Source organism: Morone saxatilis, unplaced genomic scaffold (assembly GCF_004916995.1).
Source record: "Morone saxatilis isolate NCDOM2014 unplaced genomic scaffold, NCSU_SB_2.0 Contig23, whole genome shotgun sequence".
NCBI classification, from domain to species: Eukaryota; Metazoa; Chordata; class Actinopteri; family Moronidae; genus Morone; species Morone saxatilis.
This window is the reverse complement of record NW_023339796.1, coordinates 453,655-472,423: the sequence shown is the minus strand read 5'-3', so window position 1 is coordinate 472,423 and position 18,769 is coordinate 453,655. Positions and strand designations below refer to the sequence as shown.

Sequence of the window (18,769 nt, the reverse complement as noted above, 5' to 3'; positions counted from 1 at the left end):
TTGCCATGTTGTTGTTGTTGTTGTGTGGTCGAGTGCGGCCTCCGTCCATTTAATGAATCGATATTGAATTGGGAAACATATATTTATATATTGATATTTATTTTTGTAATCTGTTACTCCCCGAGGAGTAATATAAAGGGAATAATAATTAATATGCTATACCTTCAATCAGCCCTAATAATTACCATCCATCTATAATAAAAACAGCAGATTTGTTTTATTTAGTATCTCAAAACTGACATAACAGAAAAAAACTATGAAATGTATTCTTTAATCTGAAAGCAAAGCAAATATTAACCTCATGCTAATTTAATCTCATTTGTATTAATGTGAGGCACCCTTTAATCTAACTGTTGTATGAGCCTGAATTACAGATTGTTTGGGTTATTTAATATCAATATCACTGTCCTCTCTAACAGTCTCCTTCTCTGTGCGGTCTCTGTATAAATATAAAGTAATATCACAGAGCTCTTGGTGCACACAGACAGATACAAGTGGGTGGTCGCAATGTCAAGATAAATCCACTTTTTAAATCCCCAAACTTTAAAGAAAAAACCATGTAAACGTCTCCCGGGACTACAGGTGTTAATTCCTCCAGGAGCTCCGGCTCTCACCTGCAGAGCTCCCCGGGCTGCAGCTGCTGTCTGTGGGCGCTGAGCACATCCTCCACACACACACACACACACACACACACACACACACACACACACACACACTGCAAACACTCCATTTTCTTCTTATTACCCAGAAGTCAACAGGGCAACAACAACTTCATCAGGTCATTAATAATTGTATTATTATTATTATTATTATTATTATTAATTACTATTATTCAACAGAACATTAATTACATGGACAGTGTGTAGAAACTGTTTCATTAGTTTTTATTTTTATTTCGTTTTTTATTTTAATTTTAGTTTTTAAAGCTGCAGTAGGTGATTATTTTTTTTAGTCATATTTGCTGAAACTGTCACTATATCCTGACATAAGAACATAAAACAGATATTCTGTGAAAATATAAGGATAATCTGGCACCTCCTAGTGCTCCTAACGGCATTAGCAAGAATCCACCGGGCCCGAATAAAAGCAACCAATCAGAGCCAAGAAAGAGTTGAGTCCCAAAGCATCAAATACCGACGCTTTGGGACGCTGGGACTGAGACTCAACAATCGACTATCTTCAAGCTTCCAACCCAATGCGTCTTTATATCTTTCTGGGCTCTGATTGGTTGTTTTCATTCGGGCCCGGTGGATTCTTGCTAATGCCGTTCGGAGCACCAGGAGGAGCCAGATGATCCTTATAGATTATTATTAGCTTCTTTCAGCTTAGTTTTTATTGTTTAAAATGTTTAGTTTTTGTTTAGTTTTTATTAGTTTCAGTGTAAGTTTTAGTTAATAAATAAATAAAATGGGGGGTATGGGGGGCAGAATAGGTGTTAGAATACAAACACATTAACTCACAGTCTCAATAAACATATTCACCAAATGCTTCATTTGGCTTGTTGTGTTGATAAATTAACTAAAGCTGAAGACATTTGCTGTATATTTTTATTTTATTTTAGTTTAAATGAGTATGCATCTTATGGATAATTGGCAACAATCAACATCTAAGATAAGAGAAATACAAATAACCAATGTAAATAATGTTAAATGATTGTGTAATCTTTTGAGTTAATTTAAGGCTCCTTAATCTCTGTTTTAAAGGTACATCTATTACATTGCTGGATGTTCTCTGCATCGGTCTGCAGAAACATTTACATCTTCACAGAAGCACATTTCCCACATAAAGCTGATCTTAAAGAAAGATTGTGTCCCCAGTTGATCTGCTCAAAAGCAGTGTCTCTGCAGATGTAGAAACATGTTTCACAGTGACCCCTCCTTCTGTTTCTGTCCTCTGAGTGAGTGAGTATGTGGACATAAAAGGTAAGTGGAGTTCTCCTTTTGCCATACACACATGCACTTCCCTCTTTTTACTCTAAACAATTTCGTAAGAATAAAAATATGCTTAAACATTATTTTTCAAGTCAAAAGATTATTTTCACAAACATTTAGTTAATCACAGCTTATTCCAATATTTAAGTGTCACTAGTTTAACATCAATTAACTGGACTAAAGTTAACTGGTTAATATCCAAATTAATTTTATATACAGTAGCAAACACATATCCATTTCCAGAAGAAGAATAACGTATGAACATTAACGGTCATGAACCTGCTCATTAGGCTTATGACAAAGGAAGGAGACCACACAGAGAATTTAAATGTTTTAAATTATTATTCACATTATTCACTTTTGCTGTTCAAATGTAAACGCCTCAACTGCCACAGACGACACTTCATGTTTGGTCATCATCAGGCAAAATCTCACCTTCCACCAATTTATTTTTAAAAAAAGTTTTTATGTTTTCCTTCAAACTTTCATCAGTTACCTCAAGTGTTTAGCAATCTTCAATAATTGGTCCTTTGTACACTTATCCAATAGCTCCACTGAAGGAATCTTTGACATAATCCATCTCACCACTCACCCTCTCTGCAACCTCCGTCCCTGTAGGAGTATTTAAGATACATTAATACAGACCACGAAAAAGGCCCAGATCGGGGCAACCCTAATCCGGCACCTAAAAAGCCCGAACCACGGCATCAGCCATGACATTGTCAGAACCTTTTATATGATGAATGTCCAAATGGTAAGGTTGCAGAAATAAAGCCCATCTTATTAAATGCTGATTTGGATTTTGTAAGGAACACAAAAAGGTAAGGTGATTATGGTCTGTGTACACTACCAGCGGAGTCCCAGAACCATTATACACATCAAAATGTTGCAATCAACAAATTAATGCCAACGCTTTTCTCAGTAACGGAATAGTTCAACTGATATGAATTGAACTTTTGAAAAGAACCCAACTGGCCTCTCCACCCTGAAGACTGCCCCTGCCCCCACATGACTGGCATCTACTTGCAATGTAAAGACCTTGTCAAACTGTAGTGCTGCCAGTACAGGAGCGGAACACAGGAGAGCATGTTCAAAAGCACTGGTCTGTTGGCAGAACTGGAATATAAAATTCATAGGTATGTTTCCATTAGTGTGTAATCACCTGGATATAGGAATTAATATGTTTCTACAGTAGCCCCCCCCCCACGTAGTTTCTTCTTCACACTTGGAGGAGGAAGGTGAGTGAAAGTCTTACTTTCACTATCAGTTAATGGTCTGATTATATATTATATCTGTGTTATAATAGTGTTCAATGATATCCAGACATCAACTGAAGGGCATAGACAAACACAGAAACTAAATGATCAAACGATGAATAAAAATAGATTAATTCTCTGTCGCTCGATCAACATTTAAGGTTTTGAGGTTCGGCATAATGTAGAGGAGATGGCACCGGGTCAGGACATAAAGTATGACGCACATTTTAGTTGCTGAAATGTTAAAACAACAAGTGCATATTGTGTTGTGTATAACCCACTGTGGATTGCCTTTGCCCTTATAGCATGTGATATTGTAAAAAAAATTTGATCAAATATGTTGAAATGTAATCACGATGACCTTTACAGAACAAACAACATGTTGCATCCTTTTTGGGAAATCTCTCTGACTCTCTTCTGTACCGCGTCCTGATGCTGAATAATGATCTGGGGGCGTTTCTCCCTCAGAGAGGATATAAAGACCAGATAACTGCCTCTGTGCCACACCGGACCACAGACCTTCCAACTGTAAGTACAGTGATTCTGTTTGCTTACGCTGATGTTTTGTTGTTCTGTGTAATGTGATGAGAGGACAATTATTCCTCAATCTAACAACGCTTATTTTAGGGGTGATGTGCCAGGTTCATAAAATAACTGTTTAATTATCAATATGAACACCTTAAATACCTTTAATGGAATAGTTCAGCATTTAGAAAAATATGTTGATGTGCTTCTTGCTTAAAGTCAGATGATACCACTGTGTGTGAAACATGGAGCTGGAGTTGATTACAACAAGATAACTAAAGACAATAAGATAAGATAAGACAGGGTTTATTGATCCCGCACCGGAGAGAACACAATACAAAACAATAGAAAATAAAAGTTCACTATAAACACCTTTTATATACATATACATGTTTGATTGCACAGAAATAATTACACAGAATATTGAATACACACCCGGTGTGAAGCACTGTAATAAATATATATGTATATAAAAATATTATATTGAAAGATGGATGAAATAATTATGTATATCGCACAGTGCAGGTATAAAATAATAATTGTAACAATTAACAAACAACAATTAAATTAAAATATATCTATATAGTTTGTAAATGTTTATGATGTATTAAATAAAGGTTATGTATATGAAATGCATATAATGTAATTAGGATGTTCAACCTGAGGTTGATATGATAACAATTGAAATAAAAAGCAGTAGTTGGTGGGTGATTAGCTAGCATAAAGACTGGCAGCATTGGGAAACAGTTAGCTCCGTCCAAAGTCCAAAAACCAAAAGGTTTATTATTATTATAGTATTAATCCATTTTACCTCATTTTTTAAAATGCGTATATGAAGACATTTCCTGAATCAGATACGAGGTTTGATTTTTTGAGAGGCTCATGTGACTTTTATGCCACTCATCTGAAGTGTCTTGGTGCTGGAGTCTTGAGGAGAGGCGCTGACAGATGTAGTAAAAAGTAGTCCTTGACATCCCACATACATATTTGGTGGGTTTATGAAAGATTACAAACTCTCTCTAACTGGGTATAAACAGTCTCAGTTTAATACCGATGCCTCTATATGAACTACATAAACAAACAAAACTATCAGTGAGATGATTGGTTGTTTCTATATAGATTCTTAATTACTGACGACTCGAATTCCTCTTGAATTCATGATATTCCAGGATATTTGTAAGAGGTTTAAAAGAGACTTATTATCTATAATTTGTAGAGAATAGTGTACAAACTGGTGAAATGATGAGTTTGGAGGTCAGTAATAACTTGATTTTGCTATTACTGACCCAAACTGTGTAAATAACTGTATTGCCTGGGTACAAGTGAATCTCCACTGGCTGGATGTTCCTTCTTCTATTGTTCATAAAAAATGTTGATGAACTGCCATGCACGTCATTTTTCTCTAGTTCACACTGAAAGATGAATCCCGAAACCAGCAACATGATGATTGCAGCAGCCCTTGGCCGGCCTTTCAGCCTCGGGATGTTGTACGACTGTCGCAATGATTCACTCATCCCTGGTAAGGACGATGAAGTTATATGAAGTTATTAACTGCAACTGCACAAGAACCAAGACTTTCTTAATGTAAAGCGATGTCTGTTTTTCTCTGTTCTTTTCATGATACGCTAATTATGGCTGGGCGATATCAGCAACAAATTCAATCTCAATAACTTAATTCATGATTTTAATCAATTCTTTTTCTCTGCAAATGCAAAGTCTTATGATTAACATCATATTTAGGGGTTCAAGGCAGAAAAGCTAAAATTGCTGTGACCTGCAATGAGCTAGAAACATGAAACCTGGCCCAATAACTGGACGTGCTTCCCAAGAAACATATGCCCAGTCAGCCAGATGGTGACGCTGTAATTAAGGTCCTAAAATCCAGTTTTGGAAAGGCCACGCCCATCGCACCGTGATTCCGATTAAAGCTGGACACACAAGTCCAGCTCTACAAAAAAGCCTCTTTGACCACTGAAGTCTGCCTAACTAGAATTACCTAACTAGACCATTTTCAATTGTTTGTAAAACACATTTTTGGCATCAATGAGCTTCAGAGGAGGCTTTGCTCAGCACACAAATAGACATAAGTCAATATCCGTTGTCAGTCATCACAAAACTCACAGGATAAGTCCACATAAGTACCTGAAATATACCCTGAAAGTTTCATTGAAATCCACCACTAGAAGGTGCCACAAATGCAAAACATTAGGCCTGGTATAAAACAAATCAATATATATATCAGATATTGGTTTTCCAATCATTACAAAGCTCACAAGATATGTTTCATGTAGTTCAACAATTAACAGGTGAAACATAAAAATCTGCATACTTTCTGTGTGCTGTTTGTGTTTCACATCAGCCTGATATCTGCAGACAGCTGTTAGCTGGCATGCTACAGCTACATGACAAAGACAGAATGAATATATTCTGAATGTGTACATGTACACATACATAGTTAAGAGTTTAATCCTAATTTTTAACAGAAGTTTGGTTTCTAGTTAAGATACTTACATTTTGTTGTTTTATTTGTTATTTACCTCTTTAAGAATTGGTTTGGCTGCTGTTCTGCAACGACTAATAAAGTGCTTTCTCTATCTATCTATCTATCTATCTATCAATCTAGGAGCCGAGAACATCACCTCCTACTCTGTTGAGTACTGTGTCAGTGGAGAGGATGGATGGCAACAACAGACAGCATCAAAAGCTGAAGAAGTCACAGTGAGAGATCTGAGTCCTAACACAGAGTATATGTTCAGATGCAGAGCAGTGACCTCAGTAGGTGTTGGACCAGCCAGTGTAGTCCGAATAAAGACTCGTACAGACTGTTAAGGAGGTAAGTGTGCTGTTTTCTGTTTTCAGCAGATCTGTGAATTCTGTGAATATTTATCAGAGATGAGTTTTGTTGTGTCTTTGGCTATTTTACTGCATAAGTTTTTCTTATGGAGGACGAGGCTGTTTATCAGAGTTAATGCTCTATCAATATAGCTTGTGTTCAGATCAAGTCAAAGTCCAAAATCTTAACTTTAAAAATAACAATTTAATTTGTTTTTCTTCACAGAAATGAACTAAATGCTGAGATATAGGCCTAGTGTGTATATTTTTACATTTACTCATGCTTTAAAATTAAGAAGGCCTCACAATCCCCTGTGAAGCTTTGGCGACCCCCAGTGGAGGTCTTGACCACCAGATTGGGAACCACTGGTTTAGCGTAATATCTCAAATAATTTTTAAACATCAGAAGGATGATTAATGATTAATTGATATTGACATTTTACAGAAAATAACAGCTGACACATTCTCACCACTCATTCTTCTTTTATAAATATCAGTTTGTGTTACAAAAAGGCATACGCATAGCTTATATATCTGTCTTGAAGATTTGCCTCCTACACATTCAAGTGTTTGTTCCCTCAATCTAAATACCAATTGTGAATGATCTTACTAAATGCTGAACAAAACCTAGAATTTTGTTTGTTCATTTGTTGAAAAATCAGCATACAAAAAAGCAGCGCAGAAACCAGAATTAAAGAGTTTTTCAAGGTTCGTTTTTTTCTCCATTGTAGCAGAAATTAGCCAAAAGTACAACGCTATATTAATTGTGTGTTTATTTTGCAATTATTTCAGGGGGTATTTTCCACCACCGGATGGTTCATTCTCCCTGGTGACCCATCAGTTAGTGCCGGGGCAGACGAGGATGTTCCTGTAACTGGACAGCGGGTGAATGAAGGAGCACGACCATGCTAATAGCAGACCTGATATAATAATATATAATAGAACCTGTTCAATACAACATCTAAACCTGCAGGAAAACCCAATGTTTGATATCAGTGCCAGCAGCTCAACTTCCCTGGATTTTATTTCAGGAGAAAAGTGTTGCAGTGTAAAATAATATAATCTAATGTCTCATATTGGTGTATTTTATTTTGAAATAATTTTAAGACATTAAGTCATGACTTTGTTACCCTTTGGGGAAAAATGTCGAACGGGGCGCTGCTGAGAAGTAGCAATGTCCCATTTCAAGGATAACAAATTCGAAGATTAGTGCACAGACACACATACTCGAAGTTCTGCTGTCTGTTCATTTCTTTTTACTGTTGTGAAGTTAAAATGTTGCTGTTTTTCATCATGTATTAAAATCACATAATAATACAATGTAAACTTCTAAATCATTATTATATGTGATGTACTTGTGAAGTTTGGGTCCCCCCCCCGAGAATAAAAACTGCAAAGAAAATAGTCTCTTCATTATAATTAGTAATACACTATTATATAATAGTTATATATAATATTTGTAAAAATGTAATGTGCATTGATTTTATATCATACCTTTTAGAATGTGTGATGACCTGAGTTTGGCATTTTAAGGGAAAGAATTTTGCTATAAACATGTTGAATTTAATGACAACCTAAAAACTAACCTGAAACTAAACACACAAACACTGGTTCAATCACTTAATTTCATCAAGATTTATATGAAAAAAAAAAACACAATATAAATGTAATAAAACACCACCAAAACAATAAAAACGCTATAACACTATAAATAACAGCACCATCAACAAACTTCTATGGTTGACTTCTGGGACACATAACATAAAACTGTGTATGTCGTTCGGGTCAAATGTCACAGAAAATAAATACTTTGAGAAAAGAAACATTTTTTTATGTTTCAGAAACTTTTTGTTTTCTGCAACGAAGAAAATATTATATTAATTAATATTATCTATCTATCTAAAACGTTTATTTATATTACATATGTTCTTCAATTTTTATATTTTTATGTTTGTGGTCAGGTTATGGGACAAAATTAACACTTTTCTCAGTGATGATATAATATTTTTGATCTAATATCAGAGGTGAATCATAATTACCTTTTAACACAAGAGAATTCATGTTAACTTAAGTTTCCCAAGACAGAATCAACATGCAATTGAACAGGGCTGCAAAATTATTCGGAATATTATCAAAATCGAGTGTAAAACTGCATCATGACAAAGTACTTCAGTGCTGCAGATATGCTCTCGCCTACAAATTTTGTTCTCCAAATGTGAAGAAAATATGTTTGTTTGGTCCAACAAATGTCACATTATCAGGATTTTAATCGTTTTGTCAGTGAAAATTAAAATTTTCACTAATTGTGAATCGTAACATCTGTCAAAATAATGGCAGCCTTACATTTTACAATGATTCTGAAGCCATTCAGGTAGAGAATTGAATGTGGTAACAGTAGATACAGGACTCTAAGATATGGAGTCAGGAGTGCAGTGCCTGAAATGGGCCGATACTCACAGGCACTTCTAGTTTTTGTCCACAGTGGTATTTTTTCCAAGGGCTACAATAATAATTGTATTTTAAAAATGATTACTTTCATGCCCCAAAACCCCCTAGAAAGTTCAGCTGTGGACCTTCATATTTCCAAAACCCCGCATACACTGCTAGCTAGCTTAACGCAAAGAAAACAGCACTGAATTTCTTTTTAAAAAGGCTAAAAAACACCAAAATATTTAGGGTTAGGGTTGTGTTGAATTGGGCTGCAGGCACCTTTTTTGGTGTACTTCAGGCACTGGGAGTGTGCACTAGAATAAATAGACTTAACAAACATAACTATCATTTTAAAAACTGATATTGATTAATTAAATGTACATTTAAAGGATGTGTTAATAACTCAAAGTACATCCATCCCGGCAGACAAGAGTCATTATTCCTTCGGCTCCCGTAGAGGCTTTGTCACTTGAATGTGAACAAAAGTTTTTGGACAGTCTCCAAGGTGCCCGATACAGGTCAGTTCATTGTCATTAAACCAGGGAGCAGCAGAGGCTCGCAGTCATGAAACATTTGCGCTGGCCTGGTTTACAAAGCTCAGCTGTGCTTAGAAATAGTTTCCTTGTTGTTTTCCTTTCCTTTTTTTCCCACGACGTATAAAAGTTCCGTACTTTCATCTTCCACAGGTGCAGTGACTCTTCTAGGTTTGAGAGTCGACTCTCTGCACCACATGGATCTGCTCACAAAGCTCCACCTTCTCAGGGCTCATCGGGATTTGAATGTCCCAATCCTGTTCCTGCAACAGTAGACAGATTTAATGTATTTACATTAAATATTTAAAGTTTCATTACACATTAAATCTGTGCTGAAACGCACACTGTTTAAAATCACAGTGAGTAGAGTTAAAGTTTCAATGTGTAGGATTCAGTGGTGTGATTTAGTGTAGTTGCTGCTGTAGCAACTAGGACTGTCCTCTTCGACTAAACTAAACTTTAGTCGACTAAACAGTGTTAACTGTATAAGTCTTAGTCGACCCCCTTTTCATTAGTCGGATAATCACAGAGAAGTTCATGTTTGGAAGCTGTCAGCGGGACCAAAGTATCTCTTACTGGTGCAATGCTGCTTGTGCTATCTGTGATTTTATGATTATTCCATCCATTATTTTAAGATGTATTTCTATATTTATAAGGACAGGGACTGACCAGTGAGTGGACCAGTGGCTCTTTTTGGAAATACGTTCGACAAGCATCTGGACGACAGTGAACGATGAACCAGAACACAGCAAACAGAAGACCTGCCATGATGATAACAGTCACAGTCACAGCGGTCTGGCTCTTCCACGGAGCGTCTGGACCTGCAATTAAATCAGGAAAAAAGTGTTCCTTATAGCTTCTATATTTAAGTTTCATTACATCGTTAATAGTGACACCAGTGGCTATTCAGTGAACTGCAGTCAGCGTCCTGTTTCGAGCACTAAGTGATTAATACATAGAACAAACATGTAATATCTGTTTTAGAATCTTACATTTAAAGCCTTACTTTAAATCCTTCAATTCATTATTTATACAAACTGGAGCATTTGGTTTTCACACCAATTAAAAGATAAGAGGTTACATCTTGTAGTTTTGTTCTCTGATAACCTTTATTTGGAAATAAACTCAATTCAGTTGTGGATCATATTTTCACTTTACACTGGTGAAATAAACTAATGGAGGAAGCTCTTCACATATTTCACATATTACATAATTGAATGTGTGTTTGCCTGTCCCACCGTACCTGTGATGGACACACACTGGGTGTCGGTGTTGCTGCTGTGAATCTGTGTGTGCAGGACAGTCTGAGCTTTGATGCAGTACACCGCTCCCTCCTGCAGGGCGTTGAAGTGCAGCATCTTCTGCTCAGCCGACATCGTATACACAGCAGTCTGAAAGATAGAGAGAACACAGGTGTAACGAGTCTGTTTTTATGAGACCAGAAAATGAAATTAATACTGCAAAAAATGTGCTACAAATCGTTGTTTCATTTAAGATAGATGCTAGGAAAAACAAGTTTAAATGAGAAATAAATAAAAGGGAAGACAGCAGAGCATTAAGAAAAGGGGGAAATGTGCGGATAAAATAGATCTGGAGAAGAAACAAACCAAAGGGATGAAACAAAAAAGAGAAAAATAGAATAACAGTCATTGAGGACAAGGTAATGAAAGGAAAGCAGGAAATAGAAGCTCAAAAGTAGAAATAGAGAAATGGAACAAAGTGAACTCTGACCTGCTGCTCGTTGCCTCTCTTCCACATCGTCACACTGACGACAGCAGTGAGAGGAAGCTTCTCAAACGACACCTGGAGGGCGTCGCCCATCGCCGTCACCACCATCTCCGGCGCCATCAGGACCGCTGCCGGCACGAGATTCACACTCAGTCATTCATTCATTTTTTTAAAAACCTAAACATGTCGCACTAGAGAGAGATTTGTATGACACCATGCTGTGTTTCTGCAGGTTTGAAGACCTGCTCCTGTTAGGATCTTACTGTCTCTGCGGTTGAAAGGTGGGCTGAGTTGGGTCCAGGGCGACAGCTGGGACCCGCACTGTGCTCGGACGTGGAGGTTGTAGTCGGAGTCGGAGCCCAGGTCGTAGGTCAGGTCACAGTGAGTGTGAGGAGTCTGCTGGCACTCAGGAGCATCAACCCAGCTGCCGTTCAGCACCGTCAGCTCAAACTCCCTGAAGGACAAAGACAGATAGGACCGGTTCTGTTTGAGATTCTAGAAACCTTGGTGCCATCTAGCGACCCAGCCAAGTGGAACCGTAGTAATCAAGGATGCATAATCAACAGCGGGCGCTGCACAACGATCTGTAGAATATGACATGGCCACTTTGGTTCCCAAAGAAAACCTGATGTTTTTTGGATCCACCCGGGAACCAACTTCTCAGGTTCCAATTTGTTTTTGGTTGAAATGCTTAGAACGGTTAAAAACTCGGTGCTTGAGCCGCGGCATGAAAGTGGTTCCCTGAAGATGAAAAAGGCCTAACAGATCATGTTTTCCCACCAAATTAGCTCTGGTTGTGCTATGTAGGGATACAGACAATTTTTTGGGGCGCAAATGCTTTGAATGGTTCTAAACTGGAACCTTAATGGAACCGGTTCCCTAGGCAATTGGTTTGGAACTATCAGGTTTTCATTGGGAACCAATGTGGGCGTGTTATATTCTACAGGTCTTTGTGTATTATTCTCCCCCTCTGTTGATGATGCATCCTTAATTACAACGGTTCAGCTCAGAACTGGTGTAAATGGAAAATCTCAAATGGAACCGGTTCAAGAACCAGAGCTAATTTGGTGGAAGAACAGTATTTAGAGAGAAATGTTATTTCATATTTCTTTATCCTGAGTTCTTTTGTGTTATGCTCCATGAGAACAAATTTCTTTTTGAATCTGGTTGTATACCTGGAAGTAATTTAAAACGATTTTCACACACCAGTGTCTGGCCTCTGGCCAGAGTAAATAACCCAGACTCAGGTAACACACCCTGCATACCTCCACCACCACACGCTGCTGCCGTGCATGCCTCATGGACTCACAGAAGCTCTTGGTAGAATTGAAACTCTGTTTAGTGAAGTTTATTAAAAACGCCATCAAGTGTAAACATGAGTCACCATTTTTAGACCTGTCAACCTGTCAACAGACACAACATGCATTTCCAGTTATCACAGGTTTTACACCATCTGTCCAAAACTGATTATACACTGTGGTTAATCCAGTGAAAAACTGAACTGTTAGCTTCACTAGAGAAAAAGTGAGTGGATCACCAGAATCAGTAGGAATACTTGTGAGGGGACCCTGAATGGGAATCTATTGAATAGTTGTTGAACTAACTGACAGCTGACATACCTGAAGCAGAGCTGCCAGCAGAGATGAGAGTTCAACACTGAACTTCAAAACAGAGGGAGTGTTTTTAAGGCTTCAGAACAGCTGCAGGAATGTTTCTGACAGTTCATTAAAACTTCTGCTCTGTGATCGACAGTTGACATGATGCAATCTGACTGTAGAGAGTGAAAACTGGAGCAGCTGAGTGTTTGTGTGTCAGTGCAGAGAGCTGTCACACCTGCTGATTTTTACTAATGGGACAGGTGTGTCATTAATTTCTGTGTTATTAGTCGGACAATTGTTGTGTACCTTGTAATTCATGAATTATTCATATATATAAGTCTAAAGCCAGATCAGCAGTGATGTAAAATATAGTTTTTCTGACTTACCCCTGGAACTGAACAGAGTACCGGACTGCAGTGTTGCAGGGAGCCTGCAGTGGGCGCCACCTCAGTACGTGTCTCATGTCAACAGACTCCATGGAGACTCTGCTGGGAGGTGGCAGCGTCCAAACATCTGCTGACACACAATGAGTTAATATTTTAAATCTTATCTCACACATCAGCTGTTTATTGCTGTAAGAAGGTTCATTAAAATGAAATAAAAACACAAAATGTCGTTTTTCTTCAGTTTTTGTTTTTTGTTTTTAGACTTCGGCTGGTTGTAGGACCCTAACCCTGAACCCTAAATCCCTAGGCCAGCTGTTTACTCTGGTTTCCAGTCTTTATGCTAAGCTAAGCTAAACAGCTGCAGGCTATAAGTTCATATTTACTGTACAGACCTGAGAGTGGACTTAATCTGAACTGCTTGACACTAGAAGGTTTGACATCACATCTGCTGAAACTGGAAAGTTTCTCTGAGTTTATTGAACATCTGATTTTAAGGGGCAGGACCTACGAGCATGATTTGTGCCATCACAAATAGTTTGGAGGTCAGTCCTGGTCCAGTATGCAACTTCTACAGTGAGATCCACCAGTACACAGATACTGAGGATGGACTTTACTGTGAAGGAGGAGAAATCTTGTGTCGAGCAGGAAAGCTTATATAGATATATAGTGGTATTTTTCATGAGGTAGGAGCCTTGTTAAAATGAGTCTTATTATTTGTCTAAAAGGAACAATAATGTTTTCAAGCAGGTTTTCATTAGAAAAGTAATCTGAGTAAATATATCAAACTTTATCTTAATAAGATATTACAGCTCATATTGAGCTCGATTTAACCAGTAACAACAATGGTTTGCATAATATCCCAGCAGAGGAACAAGATTTTTGTCCTTTTTTTAAGAGTAAGAGCACTCTCCTCTCAGGAGTGAAAGTGAACTCACAGTTTGTGAAGTCCAGCAGGATCATTATCGTCAGCAGCAGCAGACTCACACTGTGTCTCAGTCTCATGACCAGAGTGTTCGTCTCCAGAACGAGAGGAGGGACAAATCCGGTCACGTTAGGTCCACCATATCCAAATCCCACCAGTGGCCTTCATGTAAACTGATCCAGAATACGACATATAATCCAGAGTACTGTACAGAAATCCCTCAGAGGAAACCTGGATACTTTTTTTTATTTTAAGCAGTGCTCATTTCTGGATCCGCTTATCCAAGAAGTTAATAAAAGCCTTAAATCCACAGCAAAGATGATAATATATCCCAGTTACTCCTTAAAATTTAAGATCCAAATGAGTGTGAGTGTCGCTGCGATATGTCCTGGATGTGCAGACAGAAGCTGGTGTGTCCTGATGCTGCAATGAATCTGGGCCGCAGAACCGGTCTGACTTGTTGTCACCTCCCTCAGGGCGTCAGCTGTCAGCTGTAATTTACTGGCTTAATTCATAACACACCTGATGAGCTCTGTAGATAGCGTAGGGCCTAAAGATCTGCTGGTATGTGCAGCTGATTCCTCACAGCCTACTGGAGCTCTGCTGTGTTCTGGTTTACTCTCTTTGTTTTGCAAAAAAAAAAAGCAGCTCTCCAAAAACAAAGGGATCACTGTTCTTGACTCCTTTTGATTATATTACCATTAGGCAGCCATCCAACACTGACCCAAAACAACCACAGGAAGACATCTTTAAAACAACCACATGCATGGGATTTATTAACATAAAGAAACTCAAACAACCAAGACATCAAATCAAAACAATCAAAAGACACAAAGCAACACAAAATCCCACAATGAAAGGCAGAAACAGCAGCAGTCCCCACACCAAAAGTTCCTGATGATGCTGGCTCAGTGCTTTTAAGTGCCTCAATCACACATCAGGTGCACTCCATTTAGCTATCAGCACACCTGGGCAGAGCCAGAGGGAATAGAAGAGGAAAAGGGACAAACAGTATATTTGGTATGTGGTGGAGAGAGAGTCACTCAAAGCCCTCATCACTACACGGGGTCTTTCTCAATCTGCATTCATCCACCTGTGTCCTTGTAAAACGTCATCAGTTGCAGCTCAAGTACTGTCCCAATACACAAGTTTGCATTTCACTGAGAACAGTTAAATGTGTAAAAATGTTCTGGACAAGCCCATTTTACCCAGGATGCATCAGTTGGTAGCTTGTATTAACTTGCCAGCACAGATATCCCAGCATTCATTTCGCCATTCAAGCTCAGAGCTGAAACTGCAACATAAAGTATTTTACAATCGTATATTATTCCAACACTGAAATTACATCTGAGAACATTTTAGTGGAGAAACCAACTGTATAGCAGTTTTATGAGAATTGATGGCGAAATGAAAATGTGCTTTCGTTTTGGGAGTTGAGAAGCTCCATTGACCCGTCACCCCTCCAGAGTAATACAGACCACTGCAGCCAACACAGCAACAAAGGCAGCAGCAAAACCAGTCCTCAATAAAGATATTGTTAACATTCATACCACTGTTCTCCAGTCATTACACTGAGGAATGTGTAAGATATAATGTGTGATATAAGGGGAGGAAAACAGGGCGCTTACTGAATGGCGAGCCGTTAATGAGACTCACTGGTCGGAGGAATTCCTCCAAAAATGAATAAGTGAGTAACGTTGGTAGTGGTCAACTACTGGCTGACAGTTCTGAGGTAGAGACAATGCAGAAGGTTAGGGAAGTTAGCATAAAGGCAGTGTGTATGGCAGAAGTTCTACTAAGTTGAAGTTGTCCTCTTAAAAACATGAAAATAAACAACAGAAGCAGTATAAAAGGGGACTGCTGTTTCTTTGTTATAATGAATATAAATAGATTGTACAGTTGCAGTAATCAGCTGAGATTAAGCCTTGTCTCTGTGCTGCAGGTCGTCTCAAACCATCAGCAGCGTTCTCTGTGCTCCTGAACTTGTGAGTTCTCGCAGGATTATTCTTCACAAGAACCACAAGTCTATCCTTGTATTTCTGTAAAGGCCACAGCTGTTCTCCGAGGATGCAGCGGTCACTGCTCCACTCACAGCGGTTTCCTCCCAAACTCCTGAAGTTCAGTAACATACTTTTTCTTCACTGGACTTAAACAGAGAAGCTGTGCGTCATGTAGCCGTGCCAGCACCCATGAAACTAAAGTATAATTGATTCTTAAGGAGTTGCGTTCTGCAACTACAACACTAGATGCCACTAAATCTTACACACTGGACCTTTAAAAAGAAGAACGAGAAATAAAGAAAAGCAAAACATAAATGAATACTGTCATAAAATACAGATATTTGTGGACACATTTGAATAAAAAACACTAGTTTATTATCATGTTAAAACTTTTTATTACTTTTGAAAGTTGAGCTGCTGTTAAACAAGGTTAATTTTGTCCTTTAACTGTAAAAGCATTTGCTCTTTATTTTGTTGTTATAAATTGTTCAGAAAACAACAAAATGATTTGGATGTTTTTTCTTTTTGTTCTTTCTGAGAGTGAAGGTCCAGTCTGATCATGTTTCTTTCAAGAGAGGAGAGGAAGAGTGTGAAGTGTCGGACTTTGGACTCTGACGACCATCAAACATTAACTGTCACCGACCATAAAGTCATAAAACACACAACAACTCACACAACCTGAAACCATCAGACACACAACACATCTGCCACAGCAAACATCATCTAATACTGTATGAGGGTTTTATCCTCTTTTACTCAGTGCAGACAAAGAATAAGGTTACCCCACAAAAAAGACAAACAACAGCCACAAAAACAATACAAATTTAAAAAGACAAAATAAGGTTAGTAGGAACCTTCAGTGATTCAGTAACAGTACATTTAGAGAAGTTAAACCCACATATACAAGTTCTTAGAGCTCTGTATGTACTGTATGTAAGGTCCCACTCTTCACTTGAGCAAAATTCATATTATGTTGTGCTACTTTCTAATGGTTAGTTATTATATTATTTATATTGACTTCACAGATCGATTGAGCTTCAAATATAAATATGTTATATTTACAGAATAATTGTATTAATTATCTGTGGACATTTTGGCTGTAGCCAATTCTTCAAATTCAATTCAAATGCAACCTCATTACAGAATCTACATACTGATGATTGTTCAACCTGTAAAGTTGCAATGATTTGATCAAATATCTTTAATTTAATGATTCTGAATTGAAATTGAAAAATGCATTGTATTTTATCCTTTTACTCACTTTGACTCATTTCTTCTTAAAATATGTTCATGCAAGTTCAAGCAGGTATAAGTTTTCCATTGAAGCCTAAAAAAATGAACGTAATATATTTTACAGGAAGTCATATTCAGTCAATATTTTTTGTTAAATAGGTTAAATTTGATTCGTTGATAACAACAGTTTCTTCTGGTCGTCTGTACTGATGATGTCATTATTGTTCTCCTCCGACAGCAGAACTTGTACTTCCTAATTTAGACATGAAAATGTTTATTGTCCTTTGACTTCCTGCTGTACAGTCGCACTTCTTCTTTCCTCAGTGTCCATAAGCAGTGAGCTGGTCCACTAGGAAATATGAGAAAGGAGAATCGACTGAGAAAAGAGAGGCAGTGACTCTGAGGTTTTAGTTCCCTCTGACTCAGATTATTGAATGTGGAGCAACAGAATAAAGGAAATGCTGAAACTGAGGTTGAGCAGTTCACTGCAATAAATGTTTATCTCAGTTTCACAGCAATAACAATATCTGCAGCTGCTTATTTCACTTTCTATTCTCCGATCAAATCCATTTGAATCTTTTCATCTCTAATTTATTTGATAATTTACAAAAAGATTACAAAAAAGTTAAATATCACATTCTCAAATCATTTTCAAAGGTTTTGTTTTGTCCACAACTCAACTACTGTCTTAGAGGACTAAATAAACCAGGGTTGGGTTAGATAATCACATATGAGAAGCTGAAATCAGAGAATTTGGACATTTTTTCTTAAAAAATGACTTTAATTGATGCTCAAAATTGTTGGCAATTAATTTGATGGTTAAAAAACGAATCCATTAATTGATTAATTATTGCGGCTGTAAATGTGTTCTACTTATGGAACAATGAATATGAATGGGATGTAAAGGAATGTTTTCTGAGTAATCATTAATCAAAATGTATTTATAGCAAATGATTTGCTCCAAAAAATAGTTTAAATTAAGAATGGTTTATCATTCAATAAAGACAACTACCTTTATAAAATAAAAAAAATAAGTGGTTTGCTCAACCTACAGACAATAGTTAACACCAACTAAAAAATACAGGTTTCACTGAATAAATTATTTATATTCAGTCAATGTCAAATATTTTGTGTGATCGATTACTTTAGGTTAACCAATGTTTTACTTTTTTTGTGAATTCTATGGAAGTCATATCCACAAAATACATTTGCAAATAAGCATAACTTCCTCTACACGTATTTGAATTTCATATAAAAATGTTGTAGGTTTTACAAATAGTTTCACCACAAATATGTACATGTTTTGCATCTTCAAACCCAGAAAAATATGTGATTTTATTCGGGTTTATTCTTTGTGCCTGTGTCAGTGTTGTGGTTGTCTGTCAGAAGCTGTCA

General features: G+C 37.4%; 1 protein-coding gene across 1 annotated transcript; it reads right to left on the bottom strand.

Moving 5' to 3' along the window:
- Positions 1 to 9,135: 9,135 nt before the first annotated feature.
- Positions 9,136 to 14,269, bottom strand: crfb16 (cytokine receptor family member B16). The gene is made up of 7 exons (XM_035670104.1): positions 14,155 to 14,269; positions 13,220 to 13,346; positions 11,499 to 11,689; positions 11,239 to 11,363; positions 10,751 to 10,898; positions 10,177 to 10,328; positions 9,136 to 9,770 (listed from the first exon to the last, which is right to left on the bottom strand). Exons 1-7 carry the CDS (start codon positions 14,219 to 14,221, stop codon positions 9,675 to 9,677), a joined length of 906 nt encoding a protein of 301 aa, XP_035525997.1. The 5' UTR covers positions 14,222 to 14,269; the 3' UTR covers positions 9,136 to 9,674.
- Between the last annotated feature and the right edge of the window lie 4,500 nt (positions 14,270 to 18,769).